This window comes from Anguilla rostrata, chromosome 16, assembly GCF_018555375.3.
Source record: "Anguilla rostrata isolate EN2019 chromosome 16, ASM1855537v3, whole genome shotgun sequence".
Classification (NCBI taxonomy): Eukaryota; Metazoa; Chordata; class Actinopteri; order Anguilliformes; family Anguillidae; genus Anguilla; species Anguilla rostrata.
Window position 1 is genome coordinate 5,703,183 of NC_057948.1, and position 16,357 is coordinate 5,719,539.

General features: G+C 44.4%; 2 protein-coding genes across 4 annotated transcripts in view; both read left to right on the forward strand.

The window, feature by feature from the left end:
• Positions 1–1,290: 1,290 nt before the first annotated feature.
• gatd1 (glutamine amidotransferase class 1 domain containing 1) lies at positions 1,291–9,152 on the forward strand. Of its 2 annotated transcripts, none has more exons than XM_064312582.1 (8): positions 1,291–1,645; positions 1,767–1,843; positions 2,223–2,328; positions 3,738–3,845; positions 4,866–4,957; positions 5,895–5,988; positions 6,915–7,026; positions 7,325–9,152. In XM_064312582.1, the coding sequence occupies exons 1-8, from the start codon at positions 1,597–1,599 to the stop codon at positions 7,371–7,373; spliced, it is 687 nt and encodes a 228-aa protein (XP_064168652.1). In that variant the 5' UTR covers positions 1,291–1,596; the 3' UTR covers positions 7,374–9,152. The 2 variants fall into 2 exon arrangements, with proteins under 2 accessions (XP_064168652.1, XP_064168653.1); XM_064312583.1 differs by having other exon boundaries at positions 1,293–1,645; positions 7,321–9,152.
• Positions 9,153–11,759: 2,607 nt separating this feature from the next.
• The window catches only part of ddb1 (damage-specific DNA binding protein 1), a 33,116-nt gene continuing 28,518 nt past the window's right edge, over positions 11,760–16,357 (forward strand). Inside the window, exons 1-3 of one of the 2 annotated variants that reach the window (XM_064312121.1) lie at positions 11,760–11,919; positions 14,256–14,404; positions 15,539–15,655. In XM_064312121.1, coding sequence (XP_064168191.1) covers positions 11,859–11,919; positions 14,256–14,404; positions 15,539–15,655 — 327 coding nt within the window. In that variant the 5' untranslated portion in view covers positions 11,760–11,858. The remainder of the gene's footprint in view (positions 11,920–14,255; positions 14,405–15,538; positions 15,656–16,357) is intronic. The other variant, XM_064312120.1, reaches the window with a different exon arrangement.

Genomic DNA, 16,357 nt, shown 5'->3' on the forward strand with positions numbered 1-16,357 from the left:
AATGAAAGCAAATCTTAATGCTACCGCATACAATCACATTCTAGACGATTCTGTGCTTCCCCAGCAGTTTGGGGAAGGCCCATTCCTGTTTCAGCATGGTATTGCTCCTGGGCACACCGTGAGGTCCATATAGAAATGGTTTTGTCAAGAACGGTGTGGAAGAATTTGACTGGCCTGCACCGAGCCCTGACCTGAACCCCATACCTCTGGAATGAATTGGAAAGCCAACTGTGAGCCAGGCCTTGTCGCCCAATCAGTTCCCATCCTCACTAATGCTCTTCTGGATGAATGGATGCAAATCCCTGCAGCAGTGCTTCAACATCTCGTATAAAGCCTTCCCAGCAGAGCGGAGGTTGTTATAACAGCAAAGTATGGACCAACTCCATATTAATGTCCATCATTTTTGGATGACGCTTTGGCGTCTGCCAAATAACTGTAATGTAAATGTCCTGGGCAGGGTCGTGGTACTGGAGCCTGTCTCAGCGTGTATTGGGGGAGAGGTGGGAATACATCCTGGACAGGTCGCCAATCTATCACGGGGCACACACCATTCACTCACACACTTATACCTATGGGCAATTTAGAGTCTCCAATTAGCCTACCTGCAAGTCTTTGAACTGTGGGAGGAAAACGGGGTACCCGGAGGAACCCCACACCGACACGGGGAGAACATGCAAACTCCACACAGAAAAGCCAAGGCCAGATTCTGACCTAGGACCTTCTTGCTACCCTCTGACTCCATTCATATTCAAAACCTGTAAGCTGACTGTTCTGGGCACTGATTCAGCTATCCTGGAGTAGATGCACATCCAGCTATTAATATGCTCAGTGAGTAACCTGCTAGTTGTCTTAAATAATGTCCCAAGATCTCCCACCTTCCACACTACCTTACATTTGACCATATAAGGTCTGACCTGACCAGAACTTCAGTACCCACCACCACACCCCCTCCTACAAAGGTGCTGGATGGTAATTATATTTATTATGCTAGAATTTTTTTTTTTAAAGCATGAAATTCCTTAAGTTTTGAGCTTTATTGTGTGGACGTGTGAAGTTGTTTATGAATACTGTCTGTTTACATGAGGTCAGAAGACAGAAGTTGTTTTTAAGGGCTGAGAGTCTGTGGTCATTGTGGTTATTTTTGTAGGAAACCCTTAAAAGTGCCAAACTCTCGATGCATAATAGGTATGGGGCATGCCGCCCCACCAAGCTTGGCAGGACAGTATATTTGTCACCCCTATTCCACAAGTACAGTCATGTCAATAACTATATGATGCTTTTATTTTGAAACTCGCTCTGGGGAACTCAACCGGAAGTTGGAAGTAGTTCACCACCGAACTGTTCATGATGTTTAAGAAAGTAACAATTCATTCTTAATTCATTGTATCGTCGAAGCAAGCTGCATCACAAACAATTTTCTAGATTTTAGAGTAACTTGTATTTGTATACCTACGTATTATTGTAGCGTTTGCTAAAGCTGTCTGACGTTGCCGGTGCATCCTTGCTTGGTGGTTCGCACAGTGCTTCGGTCTGTTTCCTGACGTTCGTGGTTAGCTTAGTAAGTTAACGTTATCTTGCTGACAAGACATCAGTGAAATGTCGTCTAAACCAACTTGTTTAATTGTGGCAAGTGCGGCTGCACAAGGTACGGTTCAGCTGGTTATAACTGTATGGCTCATTCGTTTAACTAAATTGAATGTAGCGTTAGTTATATTTACGTAGCTTGCAGTTTGTACAAATGAACTTCCTGTGTTTTCTCTTTTCAGGAGTGTTTGCTCAGTCATTTTTCCAGTCATTCACTCTCTGCAACCCTGTCTTCAACGTGCAGACTGCCACACCAGGGGTGAGAGCCTACCTGTGCATGAGCATAATGAAGACCAATAGCTAATGGACATTTAATCAATTTACAGCAACCCTGTTCCAGAATGCTGTATGGATTTCAGTTGAGCGGTAGCTTTATGACGTGTTCCTGTTTACTGTCCTCTTTTACTCGGGTTACTGCATTCAGAAATTGGTTGTGAACAATTTTTTTCGCTACTACAGTGTTGCTAACTGTTGTGAGGACAAGCAGGTTCTTCAAGTCAAGCTCTAAGTTGTTCTGACCTTGAAGTTGTTTTCCCTTCCGATCCTTTACCCGTATTGACAGGTATTTTCTAGTGCAATTCCTAAACTGATACTGAAGTTAGTTTTTGTGCGTGTGTTTATTTGTGTTCACGTTACAGGGGAAGCCCATTGATTTTGCTGGAGTGGACGACAGCACAGCCCGCTGGGTGCAGGATTTCAGTGTGAAGCCCTATGCCAGCCCTGCGAAGCTGGAGTCCATCGATGGTGAGGCGCAAAGTGGCTTTAAAGTGTACGGCCACGAGCAAGAAACGGAACAGCCGGATAACCTGTGGCGTCAGACACAAATCGGGTTTCTATTCAAACGTGTAGCCCAAGAGCACGAAACGGAACCAGAGGAAAGCCTTTAGTCTGGCAATGGTCCTCAAGCTTTTCAGTTTAAATATGGACCGCAAATTGTTAAGTGATTGCTTTTTACTTTATTGAATCAAGTGCTATAGTCTAAGTGGAGTTGAAAGGTGTCTGGCTCTGTTCTGGAATGTTCTGTTTTTGTGACGTCTGTACAGTGTCTAATTATAACTTCAGATTTATGATCAGAACAATAATTGACTACCCTCTTTATTAAAATTTATTTTACTAGTATTATTTTCAGGTATGTCCTGTTTTGAGGACATTTTAACATTTGAAAATGCCCATAGTTATAATCAGTTTTCATCAAAGTCATATTACATATTCTTATGAAAACTGGGGGGGGGGAGTGCATGTTCAGGGCCATTATTATTTTTCAATTGTTGTTTCCCCCCCCCCCCCCACTGTCTTGGGCTGCCACTGTTTTAGAATGCTTTATCCCAGGGGCATCTATGATTTGCTGTATTTTATTTAAATAACCATGGCATCGTCAGTGATTGGCTGTGTTTACACAGACACCCCAGCCAGGCCTTGGCTGAATATTTTCAGCTTATGCCATTTATGCCTTGGTCGTTAAATTTTTAAGTTATTTATCTTTTGTACTTCACTGCTAGAGTCGCATATAATTTGACATGACCAATCCCCTCGGCTATATTTGAAGGGGTAGTTTGCTTTCTGGGTTTAAATATATATATATATATAACTTCAGTTTTGATTGGCCCTGACAGTTTTTGTGTGCAATGAAGGATATTTTGAAATTTACCTGCTGCCTTTGCAAAGGTTGGTATAGGAGCATTCAAGGCTTTGTGGTGCAATGCATGAAAAAAGCAGCCTGCTCAGCGACCTTATGTCTCCAGAGTTTATACGAGCATGTACGACACAATTATCTTTCAAAAATGACATTTAATCTTGTTTTCTGATGGAATTGTTTCCTACGGCATGGAAAGATGTACTGGCACAACATAGAAACGGATATTTAGGTTTATAATTGCGAATAAATGCTGTAAAATTGATATACAGCCTATAAATTGCTGTAATGTAAATTCTGCAATCACATCTGCAGCCTCTGGCAACATATCATCGCAGTGAAAGCTGCTTTGGAATTGCCCACGGTGTATTCTAGCTGGAGTAGCGGAAAAAGAGTAGAATGAACATTTGCGGAATATTTTTGTTGCTTGTTAAAACCGTGTAGTTGAGATGTACCAAACAAGCAGGCATGTCTTCTCTGGAATGGAAGGTCGTGTTCAGTTCGGTTTTGTCTGTTTTAGGAGGTCGCTACCACGCCCTTCTGATCCCAGACTGCCCTGGTGCTCTCAGCGACCTCGCCCACAGCGGTTCCTTAGCTCGCATCTTAGCGCACTTCATATCTCAGCAGAGTGAGTCTCACATCTCCACACACTTCATATCTCAGCACTGAGTCTCACATCTCCACACACTTCATATCTCAGCACTGAGTCTCACATCTCCACACACTTCATGTCTCAGCACTGAGTCTCACATCTCCACACACTTCATGTCTCAACAGAGTGAGTCTCACATCTCCACACACTTCATATCTCAGCACTGAGTCTCACATTTTCACACACATAATGTTTCGTACTGGACTCACACTCACTGTGTGTTTGTGTAAAAGTCTGTCTGTGTTGCCGAGATTGTGTGCGTGTGCACATGCTTTTTCCTCTGTTTGTTTGTGTGTGTGTGTGTGTTTAACAGTCTCTCTCTGCTGTAGATCTGTGTGTGTGTGCATATAAAACACTCTCTCTGTGCTGTAGAGTGTGTGCATGTGTCCGTGTGTGTAACAGTCTCTCTGTGCCTGTATGTGTGTGTGTATGTGTATAAAACACTCTCTGTGCTGTAGAATGTGTGTGCGTTCGTGCGTGCGTGTGTGTGACAGTCTCTCTGTGCTGTAGAGCCTGTGTGTGTGTGTGTGTATAAAACACTCTCTCTGTGCTGTAGAATGTGTGTATGTGCGTGCATTCATGCGTGCGCGTGCGTGTAACAGTCTCTCTGTGCTGTAGAGCCTGTGTGTGTGTGTGTGTGTGTGTGTAACAGTCTCTCTGTGCTGTAGAGCCTGCGTGTGTGTGTGTGTGTAACAGTCTCTCTGTGCTGTAGAGCCTGTGTGTATGTGCGTGCGTTTATGCGTTCATGCGTGCATATGTGTGTGTGTGTGTAACAGCCTCTCTGTGCTGTAGAGCCTGTGTGTGTGTGTGTGTGCGTGTAACACTCTCTCTGTGCTGTTGAGCCTGTGTGTGTGTGTGTGTGTGTGTGTGTGTAACAGCTTCTCTGTGCTGTAGAGACTGTGTGTGTGTGTGTGTGTGTAACAGCCTCTCTGTGCTGTAGAGACTGTGTGTGTGTGTGTGTGTGTGTGCGCGTGTAACACTCTCTCTGTGCTGTAGAGCCTGTGTGTGCCGTGGGCCATGGTGTGTCTGCTCTGTGCTGCGCTATGGAGGGGCAGAGGTGGATCTTCAGTGGCTACAGTCTGACTGGGGTAAATATCACTAGCCCTTCTCTCTGGATGCCTTCCTGCTGCCTCACTGTTCGCTGCACTACCAGTGCAAGGCACGCGCCGCCTCCTGCAGACAGTAAAACAGCGACTGTTCAGCTGTGCTTGTAACACTTTGCTTTATTAAGTGGAAATGAAGTCCCGCAAAGAACCAGTTCTTTTATTCTCACTGTGTTGTACAATCCATTTTGTAAGAGAACACCGAAATACATTTGTCCTGTGGTCTTTTGTGACTTGGCGCACGGGTAGCCTTTTCTCACAGCCTTCCATTTAAGATTCGCTCAGCTTTGCTAAACGGCAGTATCCGTTTAAAAGCACAGTAAGCACTCCTGAATTAGCAGACGGAGAGTTTGGCACTCGCCTCCCTGTGAAAGACTGCCCCCTTCCGCACAGTTAGCCAACTGCATTGCGCCTCTGCCGGCTGTGTTTTAGTATTAGGGCATAGGTGCCAGAATAAGGGCAGATCCGTTTTAGGATTTTATGCTGGCTTTTATTCTCTTTTTTTATTTCATCAGCCCAGTTCTTTGTTTGATCTGACTAATCAGCGCACGTGCGCTCTTGGTAAAAATGTTTTGAGTCTGATACAGGACTGAACCTGCATTGGTGTGTACAGCTCTTTAGAAAGTTAAACTGTGATTTAGTAACTTGTTCAAACAAAAACTCTAGCAGAGTGCACGCTAGCCCTCCAAGACCAAGAGTTCTGCACAGTTGCATTGTATAAGCTTGACATATATACGTACGTAGCTTTGTACATACATAAATGCATGTGTACGTGCATACTTGCATGCATAAAAATTTAGCCAATAGTGGCGGCTTGCTGAAGCGTTTTAATATAGCTAGCCTCAGTGAATGCACGGCCAGTGTGGCCTCAGGAAGCGGTTTGCCTCCGTTTCCCAAAATGCATCTGCATTCTGTCCCTCAGCCTTCCGTGTTTGAGCTGGTGCGCCGCCCTGACTTTGCCAACCTGCCCCTGATCGTGGAAGACTTCGTGAAGGACAGCGGAGGATCCTACACCGGTCAGTGTCGCTGCCTCAGTCACTCGCTTCTCACTCCACCTTTTACAGGCAGTGGGTGGTCAAACGTTCCAGTGGAGTGGCCGGTCGTGTGGTCCGAAGGTTTCTTCCACCTCAGATCTGCATTAATAATGTAGTTAAAATTGCTGTAGGCATGAGGTGTGTGATGGTGCCCGTCTGATTGGCGATCCCAGATTGCTCTACAATAAATTATTCTCCTACATCGCTGACCAATGCAGTTAAAACAGATGGATGGCTGAATGAGTAATTGGACTCAATTAAGGCAGCATTAATTGGTTGGAATGAAAACCTGCATACACACGGCCCTCCATGGCAACGAGTTTGACACCACTGTTTTACGGTTTTCACCAAGGTAAACGCAGAACGGCGGTGCGACGGGTAGGGCTGGGTTCGAATCTCGGACGGGGCCCTTACACGTGGAGATTGCGCGCTCCCTCTTCGTCCGTGTGGGTTTCCTCCGGGAACTCCGGTTTCCTCCCACAGACTGAGGGGCAATGCGGGTTAGGCTAATCGTAGAGTCAAAATTGCCCCTCAGTCTGTGGGAGGAAACCGGTTTCCTCCCACAGACTGAGGGGCAATGCGGGTTAGGCTAATCGTAGAGTCAGAATTGCCCCTCAGTCTGTGGGAGGAAACCGGTTTCCTCCCACAGACTGAGGGGCAATGCGGGTTAGACTAATCGTAGAGTCAGAATTGCCCGTAGGCATGAGTGTGTGATGGTGCCCTGTGATGGATTGGCGATTTACCCAGGGCATATTCCTGCCTCTCGCCCAATGCATGCTGGGACTGTCTCCTGCCCCACCACGACCCTGACCAGGAATAAGCGAGTTAGATAACAGATGGATGGATGGATGGATGGATGGATGGATTTTCATGAGGGAAGTCTCACCTGCTTCTTCTCTATTTCACAGCCAGCCAGGAGGACGCGGTTCACGTGGTCCTGGACCGGCACCTGATCACGGGCCAGAACCTCCAGTCCACCTCAGCGGCTGTCAACAACCTGATCCTGCTCTGTAGCGGCAGGTAATGCGCGCCCTGGCCCATTTCAGGGGACGTCCCAGCACTGGGCCTGCCCGTTTAGCATTCGCAGGCTAATCTCGACCCTAAAACCACCTGCGCGCAACCTCCTGTGAGACGGGTGCTCTGTGTTTGATGGGCCAGTGTTGGGGTCATTCCTGCCTCATTTTGCGTAGTCAGTAAAAATCTCCATTTAGCCCAAAATCACTTTGCGCTATACCGTAGCCCTGAAGAACGTACGTGTTTAATGGATAACCTGTTTCGTTGTTCATCGGTCACCTGGTTTCTTTGTGTATTCAGCTAGGTTGCGAGAGGATGGGACACAAGATGAACTGAGAAATCTGTCTAATTAAGAAGCATGGACATGCAAGGTTTTCCATTATCCGTTTGTTGTCCGAAATGTGTAATGTGGGGAGCAACGAAATGCCACACACACACAAACACAAACACACACAAACATGTATATGATAGACATATATATCCTGTTTGGGAGCAACATTGCTTTCTCTCCACATAAGTGCAACCGAGTGTTACATTCCCAAACTTTTTTGCTTCCAAAAATACTTGCTGCTCCGGGCTTGCAGTGGTAAGAGTTCACATTCCCAGGTTATCTTTTTGACCCATCAAAGTAATATCATGTTAGGGTTATTGAGTTGAAAAGCACAAGATTTTGGTTGTTGGTTTTGTGATTCCGACAGCAGCTGTTACTTGCTCACACTGTCATGTGAGAATAAAATGTGATTGTGTGCTGCTTTTTTTATTTATTAGTCAGTACAATGAAAACAATACTGAATGGCTCCATGGTAATATTCAGATAACACCACATAAACACTCTTTACTGTGTGATGTCATTTGTGCTACTGATTTGTCCTTGTATTTAAACAGGGTGCTATGCTAAAACAATGAGGCACAGTGGCCCTGATGTATTCACAAATATCAGTATGGCCTTTTTAGTACACACTTAAGCATAGCCAAGTACTCTGCGACCGTGTTCCAAACACATACTCGCATACTGCTGGACCTAGATAGCATAGAATCACAGGGCATCGTGAATAAAATAAAAATCACTGTTACGGAATCAAGACCTTGAAAGCGAGCGTGCGCAAACATTCCCCAGATATCTTCTTAAGCACCGGAGCGGATCAGATGCGATGGCACGGGGGCCGCTGCTTCATCCCAATAAGGGAGCTCTTCGGTTGCCGGCAAGCCTGAGCCGCGAGAAAAGCATCTTCCGCCGGCTAGTCCCAGCTCATGAGCCGTGACGTGAGGAGAAGCGGCGGCTGACAGTGCGTGCTTCCCCGCGCTCTCCTGAGTTTACAACGGCGGTTGCAGTTTCGCGTGCTGATTAAGTACGGGTGGGCATTTCAAATTGGGGAAAAAAGGACGGAAAATAATTTTAAAGAACGATCGCATACGTTGCCTTTAGCCGCCCACGTGCTGTCCTTGCCATTTGAAGCTGCTCGATGAATAAAAATGAGTTCAATTGGGTGAAAAATTAAGTTTTTTTTTTTTTTAAAGAACGATTGATGAGTAATACTAACAGAAATATGATGTACTCGTGAAATTCACCAGGAAGTTTAAATAATGCTTAGTTAATTTATGGGGTAGATCATAAGCACATGGTATGCAAGTAAGTGTTATGGAACACAGCTAGGACAGGGGTATATCAATACAGCATTTGAAAATTTTTGTCTGTGAGTCAAATAGAACACTTTTTTGTGATTCCGTTTTTGAAGCAATATATTTGAATGGGATCATACGATTGTTTTTAAGATGACAGTTGCCGGTTAATTTTTCTTGGAATAGTACAGAACTGCAGGAGAATAGGCTACAGTTCACCTCAACTGAAAAGCGGAGGCAAACCAATATCCTGTACATCAGTAAGAGATTCCTAATGGCCTGTAATGCACAGCGAGTGTTCTTATCTCAATATCAAATGGATGTTCCATCATGTTGTAACTTTTTGAGTAAAATTGCTTGATTTGGCACAAGGATGTGCTTTTTGTTATTGCCTATTGTCATAATAATGATTTTCAGCAGGACCAGATTGTGTGACGTCATTGAAAATAAATGCTGTAAACCACATATTCTGAAAATGTTGATCTTCTCAAATAAAACCTGCAAAGGAGAAATTTCTGGTAGCTGTTCTTTTTTCCCCTCGTATTTGCATCTTTATTAGCCCTGTTGCTTTTAGCGTTCCGTTTGGAACATCCTTCTCTTCCAGTTACTGGGCAGCAGGCTGTCTATTGAGGTAGACTGATGTCCACCTCTTCAGTCCAGACTGCATCTTGTCTCTCTTCCTGTTCTCACTCCCTCACTAATTCCGATTATGGTATTTTTAAAGTTGAAGGTTTTTCGGGCTTGTTGTGGATATCTGTATGTATTTTTATTTGTATTTTGGTTTTGATTAGCATAGTTAATGGTATGCTTTAGTGGGAATTCTTTCTTTCGGATGTGTCAGTTGAGCATTTTGGCATACTTCTGACTTCCTGTCTATTAGGAATGCAGGGATATTTGAAAGAGATGTGATTCCAGCTGTCTGCAATACAATGTTACAAAGCCACAGACAACTAGCCAGAGCTAAATATGTAGTATTTTTTTGTTGTTGTTGGTGTGTGAACTTCGTCATCATAGAGTTGTGGGCTGGGTTGAGAACAGGAGAAGACGTTTTTGATTGTAAACCATGTTGTACACACAGGAGCAAAGCAAAGAAAGAAATCCTGCATAGTATGCCTTTAAGAACAAATGTGAAGCATTATAGGAAATGTAGTTACGCCTCTCAGCTGCTCTGCTGTAGTCTTACTGCTGCCACACATTTTAACTAAATTTCATGCACATTTACCTACTGATTATGAAAAGACCCTATAGTGAATAATGAATATAAATCATGCCCATTCGTCATTTTGGAAGGATGTGCAACATGCTGTTTATGCCTCATAGACTTTGATCAACTAATTCTCCTAAGTCTTTTGAGCAGATTTTAATTTAACAAAATTAAACAAATTAAAATAATGAACCATTTGGTGACAACTATTCTTATGCTCAAGAAAAAGCAGAGGTCCTAACACTGATCCTTGTGGGACCCCACTTTCCACACCAGGTTACCCAGATATGTCATATCAACAATGAGTCTCATGTTGTACTTTGCCAAAGTCCTCATAAAGCATATCGCAAACCTGAGTTTAGTGTAAACATTTCGCAGATTCCTCAGAGACATACAGTGGGTTTGTTAGACCTCCCTATGCAAAAATCATGGTTAGCTATCAAACCATTTGACAGAAGCAGAGATGGGCTAAATCACCAGAAGACAAATGGGAGCTTTTTATATCTGTAGGCATGTCTAACAGTTGTGTTGCCCCTTCCTTCTCCCATCCATTCCTGGAACAAGGCAGTGTGGCTGTGAACATTACTGAAGAAGAGTTTGTAAAAGCATACAGACACCTCCCACTGCCACACCCACAACCAGGAAGCAGTCTTCTGGAGTTTATGCACTTACCTACATCTGCTCCACAAACACACCTACACAATAATTACTTATACAACAAACACACACTAACACAAACATCCATGCAATAAACACACCCACACAACAAACACACCTGCATAACAAATACTCCGATCTGCACCACAAACACACACCTACACAATAAACACACATATAACAAACACACACCTATACAATAAACACCTGCATCAGCTCCACAACAACACACCTACACAATAAACACATATACAGCAAACACCTACATCCGCTTCACAAATGGACACCTACAAACAGACACACTGACAGTATACAGACACGTTTACACAACTGTCTTCTGGAGTTAATACACACACCTACATCTGCTCCACACTCACACACCTATACAACAAACACACTCCTACACAACAAATACACACCAACACAATGAACACCCACACAATAAACACACCTACACAACGAAAACATGTCTACACAACAAACACACCTATACAGCAAACAAATATCCAGTGAGTATTTACTGAAGCTATTTAGGTAATAGGTTGAGTACCTTGGCTCGAAGGTAGGGTCCTGCTGGGAATCAAATTCACAATCTTAGCATTAAAAGTCCAGGTCCCCATCCGTTATAACACACTATACAAACACGTCTGCTCAACAAAAACAGATCTGCACAAAAGACCCATTTGTACAACAAAGCTATAACGGCAGGGCCGGCCCGTGGCATAAACGCTCTATGCGGGTTGTTTAGGGCCACATCCGCTAGGCGGGGCCACACGATGCAATGTTTATCTAAGATAAATAACGTTATTTTCGTAATTACGTTGTTCATCACCTATCGCGGAACTAGCGGTATAAATTGAAAATGGAACTGCAACAGAACATTTCATAGCAATGTAATGTCAGAAGGATTTTACCAAGTGATTTCACCCCCCCGAGAATCCTAGGGCCGGCCCTGTATAACAGCGCTACACATTTCACTCTGTTAGGTACATTTATGAATATTCTAGGGGAAATTAGATGTTGTGCCTCAATCTAAGTGAAATGGAACAATTACACGAAGTATCTCACTGTGAAGAATCTTAATCACGCATGTTACTGCGCGACCGCGTAAAATATGGTAGTTGTCTAATACCTGGCGGGGTGGAACGACTGGGTAAAACGGGGTCCCCGCATTAATTATTTGCCTGGGCGAGCAAAGTGGCCTCCGAACGGTAGGCGGCAGTACGCAAATAAATCACGTTTGAAACAACTGGCGGTATCTGCGTAGACATTCAGTTATTTGTCTGTCGATGGTTCACCATACTCAAGGCGGAATATAATTTTGTTCGCAGGTGTTCGTGTTTTCTTTCTGAACGCCATGTCTTATAATTACGTGGTCACCGCACAGAAGCCGACGGCCGTCAATGCCTGCATTACTGGTAGCTCAGCTCAAATATTTTATTATTGTTCAATGAGGTGCAGGCAGGGGCGCGTTTTGAGTAGCGACATCAAGCTATACACCAGCGCGCGTAGCTCAAGCAATCCCCAGGTTCAGACAGAGGCCTGTTGTTTTTGTGTTGTCCCACCGTCTTGCGTCTTTGCATCGTTTAAGCGTACAGATGTCCTTAGTTATCTCATACACGCTCTGATTTGTGGTTGGGTAAACGGATACGGATAGGTGTCTTGGAGTCTCTTCATTTGTGTGTGGTGAATGCTTAGTTAGCGGGTATCAGACTTGCTGGAAATGTGCATAGCCATAATCGTAAGTGTTCGTCTGTTAGATAGCTTCCGTTTCGCGCAAACCAGATGGATCGTATTTTTGGGGGCTGACTTATGTAATTAGTTTGCTTCGAATGCAATTTGGTTAACGCTATTTGACAACACAACTTGGTTAACGTTTGCTAACAAGTTCGCTGGCTTGCCAACTGACTCCTGCTTAGGAACTAGGTAGTGTTACGCTGTTGGCGAACGAAGTGTGAGTTAGGCTACTTCTAATGAATTTGAACAGGTATTTTGACATATGGCGTAATGCTGCTTTATAATTGCAGCTACATCGGTGTTACATAAACGCGTAGACCAAGCTGCTGGCAGATTGGGGAGTAACGTAATTCTTATGGTCTTGGATATAAGCCAGACCTGACCTATGTCTGAGTGAATGCGCCTTTTGAGCAGAAAAAAGTGCAACCATGCCGCAATACATCTGTTGGGGCAAAACAGCACTGCTCTGTGAAATTTGTAATTGATTATTTGTGTGTGTATATTGTGCCTATTTGTGCTGTAATCCAAAATTATTACTTGATGTAGAAATTTGACTGCTTGACTACTGTCTGCAGTCATCGTTCCATTCTCAACTGGAGCACCTGCAGAACAATTTCCATTAGTCACTTGAAGTATTAAAGCCCAGCTCATTAACTGGTGCTAGGACTATTTTATTGCTATAAAAAATGATTGTTTCTTCTCAGTGCTTCATGTGCGACTCCTTTACTTGCACTAGTACCCACACCGGCTTTCAAAATGTTCTTCTGGCTTGGCAGTTCCTTGCTTGTATGTTATTGGCCTAGCCCCCCCACCTTCCTGCTTCAGGATTCCCGCCTCTGAATCGCTCTGCCGCATCGTTTCCCTCTAATGCATCATGTCAACACCCTGGCAAAGCCCACCTTCCCATTAACATAAGTGCTCTGCACCTCAGTGGTGTATTTGTGTCAGTGGGCATGGCATGGTGGTTCCCCATAATACCAGTACCTCTAAATCAGTGGTAACCAACCCTGTAACTGGAGATCTACCATCCTGTGGGTTTTAACTCCAACCATAACAAAGCACACCCCATTCAACAGCTAGAGATCTCATTGAACTGCTAGTTACCAGAATCAGGGATTAGAGTGATAACCTACAGGACAGTAAATCTCCAGGAACAGGGTTGTTTGCCACTGCTCTAAGTTATCAATGGGCAAATGAACCTTAATGTTGAAAGTACAAAAGTTGGTTGTGTGTGTGTGGAGAAGAAGGTGGAAGCAGTGGCTAAGGTGATGATTGAGAATGTATTTGTCTGACTGTGAAAGTCATAGTTGCAGTTGTGAGTTAGTGGGGTTTTGTCTCTCTGTTCTCAGAGTGGAAATATTAGTTGTGGTTATGTAAATGATCATGGTATACACTCTGTGTGGAAGTGACAGTTAAAGTAGAGTGTGGCTTTTCGATGCTCTGTGTGTAGCATAGCTTTGACTTGGTCTCTCTGCCTGTGTAGTAGCTGTTAGCATTAGCATAGCTTTGACTCGCTCTCTTTGCCTGTGTAGTAGCTGTTAGCATTAGCATAGCTTTGACTCACTCTCTGCCTATGTAGTAGCTGTTAGCATTAGCATAGCTTTGACTCGCTCTCTCTACCTGTGTAGTAGCTGTTAGCATTAGCAAAGCTTTGACTCGCTCTCTCTGCCTGTAGAGTAGCTGTTAGCATTAACATTGCTTTGACGTGCTCTCTCTGCCTGTGTAGTAGCTGTTAGCATTAGCATAGCTATGACTCACTCTCTCGGCCTATGTAGTAGCTGTTAGCATTAGCATAGCTTTGACTGGTTCTCTACTTGCGGCAGTAGCCGTTAGCATTTGCTTAGCTTTGACTCATTCATTCTGCCTGTAGAGTAGCTGTTAGCGTTAGCATAGCTTTGTCTCGCTCTCTCTGCCTGAGTAGTAGCTATTAGCGTTAGCATTGCTCTGACTGTGTCGGCGGTGCCCACGGTATCTCCACGGTATCTTCTTCGACTCAATGCTCTCTCCTTCGCCACAGGGCACTTCACCTCCGCGGAGGACCTCAACCTCCTCATCGCCAAGAACACCCGGCTGGAGATCTACGTGGTGACGGCCGAGGGGCTTCGGCCGGTCAAGGAGGTGGGGATGTACGGCAAGATCGCCGTCATGGAACTCTTCCGGCCGAAGGTGAGGCCCCCGGCGCTGGCCGAGGAGCGGGGGGGTTTGGGTCCCGTTAGGGCAATGCTGACAGATTGTTCAGTTATTCATGAAAAAAATGCATAATGATAGATACAAGATAGCTAGCTATAGCCTTACTTGAGCTAGAAGTTAGTCTGACTCACAGGATATAGACTGTGGGTATAAGCCCTGCCATTCTCCTCCCCTTCCGCTATCTGCGTGTTACCGTTTTCAAGGGCACCGTCGCTGCATCCTGGGCTTAGCGCCACCCAAGACGATTGTGATTGGTTTAAAGAAATACAAACAAGCCAGAGTGTTTTTTTCCCGATACCGGAATGATAATGGGTTGAGCCAGACCTTTCTCCAGCACTGGCACCGCGCTGAAATGAAGTGTGGAGATAGGTCTGGCTATGCGAGACTAGAAGTTAGACTACATTTCACATGCAGACTTTCAATTTTTTTTTCATCTGGAGCATGGTTTGCCCGTACATCAAGAGCAATCACATTTTATTTTGACTAGAATTGAAGGGTGTGGTCCTATTAGGGAAATGCTGGTGGCGCAGATGCATTGTGATCAGGTATGCACAGTAATATCGGGGTCCCATTGAAGTCTGCCCTCCGTTGCATTAAACAGACTTTTCGGTATTGGCTGAACAGTTGAGGCTGACATGAGGTTGGCTCGACATGTGCTTCCGGTGCTTTAAGTAAAAATGTCCTGTTCAAAAATAGCCTAATCGCAGTTCTCTTTATCATTATCATATATGATATTTGCCAGCCAATCTCTCAAGCAAAGCTATTTAGACTCTGTAGCTCTCTAGATCCATGTGCTCCGTTTTACTAACAAAGTAGTCACGTTCAAATATTTTTTCATACACACGGAACTTAAGATTTTTTTTCTTCATCTGTGAATGCAGAAACGTTGCGGTTTCCAATTGGCCTATGAAGTAAAAATAGGGAGCTTTGGTTATATAAGTTATATCACCTGTAAAATTTTGGTTTTGATAATCAGCCGCAGAGTTTCCATGTTGTATTTTCTCGGGCGTTTTTTTAATCGTGTGTTTGGCTGACTTTATTGTGGCTGCAGTCTGTTTGTGCCGGTGGCCTGCGCCCTTCAGAGGAATCGTGCTGGCTTTGTTTCCGCAGGGCGAGAGCAAAGACCTGCTGTTCATCCTGACGGCCAAGTACAACGCCTGCATCCTGGAGTACAAGCAGAGCGGGGAGAGCATCGACATCATCACCCGCGCCCACGGCAACGTGCAGGTGCGCACTTTCACTCTGCTCTGCACTTTTCCACCGCTGATCACACACCGGCCCGTACCGCGCCTGTATTCCCTACGGATCCATGGCTTCTCCGACGCATCGTTAATTATTCAGCATCCTAACTGCAGGAGTAGAGAAAGCGTGAAATAGTTTTTTAGATATCCTGAGTTCGGGGCTGGCAGAGATGAACGTGACTCATGGATTTAATTGATTGCAAAAAGCTTCAAGTTTTGACACGGTGATTAATCGTTATCATAGTAATTAATTCCTAATCATTTGCCCCAAAGCAACAGCCAATGAAGGAAGCCTCTGCAATGATTTGAATAGCGCAGCTGTTGCGGATGAATGTTTCTCTCTCTCGAACGTAATTGCTTTTATTATGTTTTTGGGGCTGGGTGCACTCGTGATAGAATTTACGTAATAACGAAAGCCAATCTGAGAAGTTATGAGACTTGGAATGGCTTTCAAGACTATTTCAGGGCTCATCTTTATAAAGCTTCTCACTTAAGTGAGCAAGAATTCTAAGCGTTGTGGAAATTCACTCCTGCAAGAATGGATAGAAGCGATGTATAAATATTCTTTTTTCTTTAAAATTACTCGTCTTGCCACATATTGAAGACTCCGGACAAGGACTCTTTACCCCATAAAAGAAGCTAGAAATGGCTGCATTACCAGGGTAGAATCAGTGTGGTGTACCTTTTA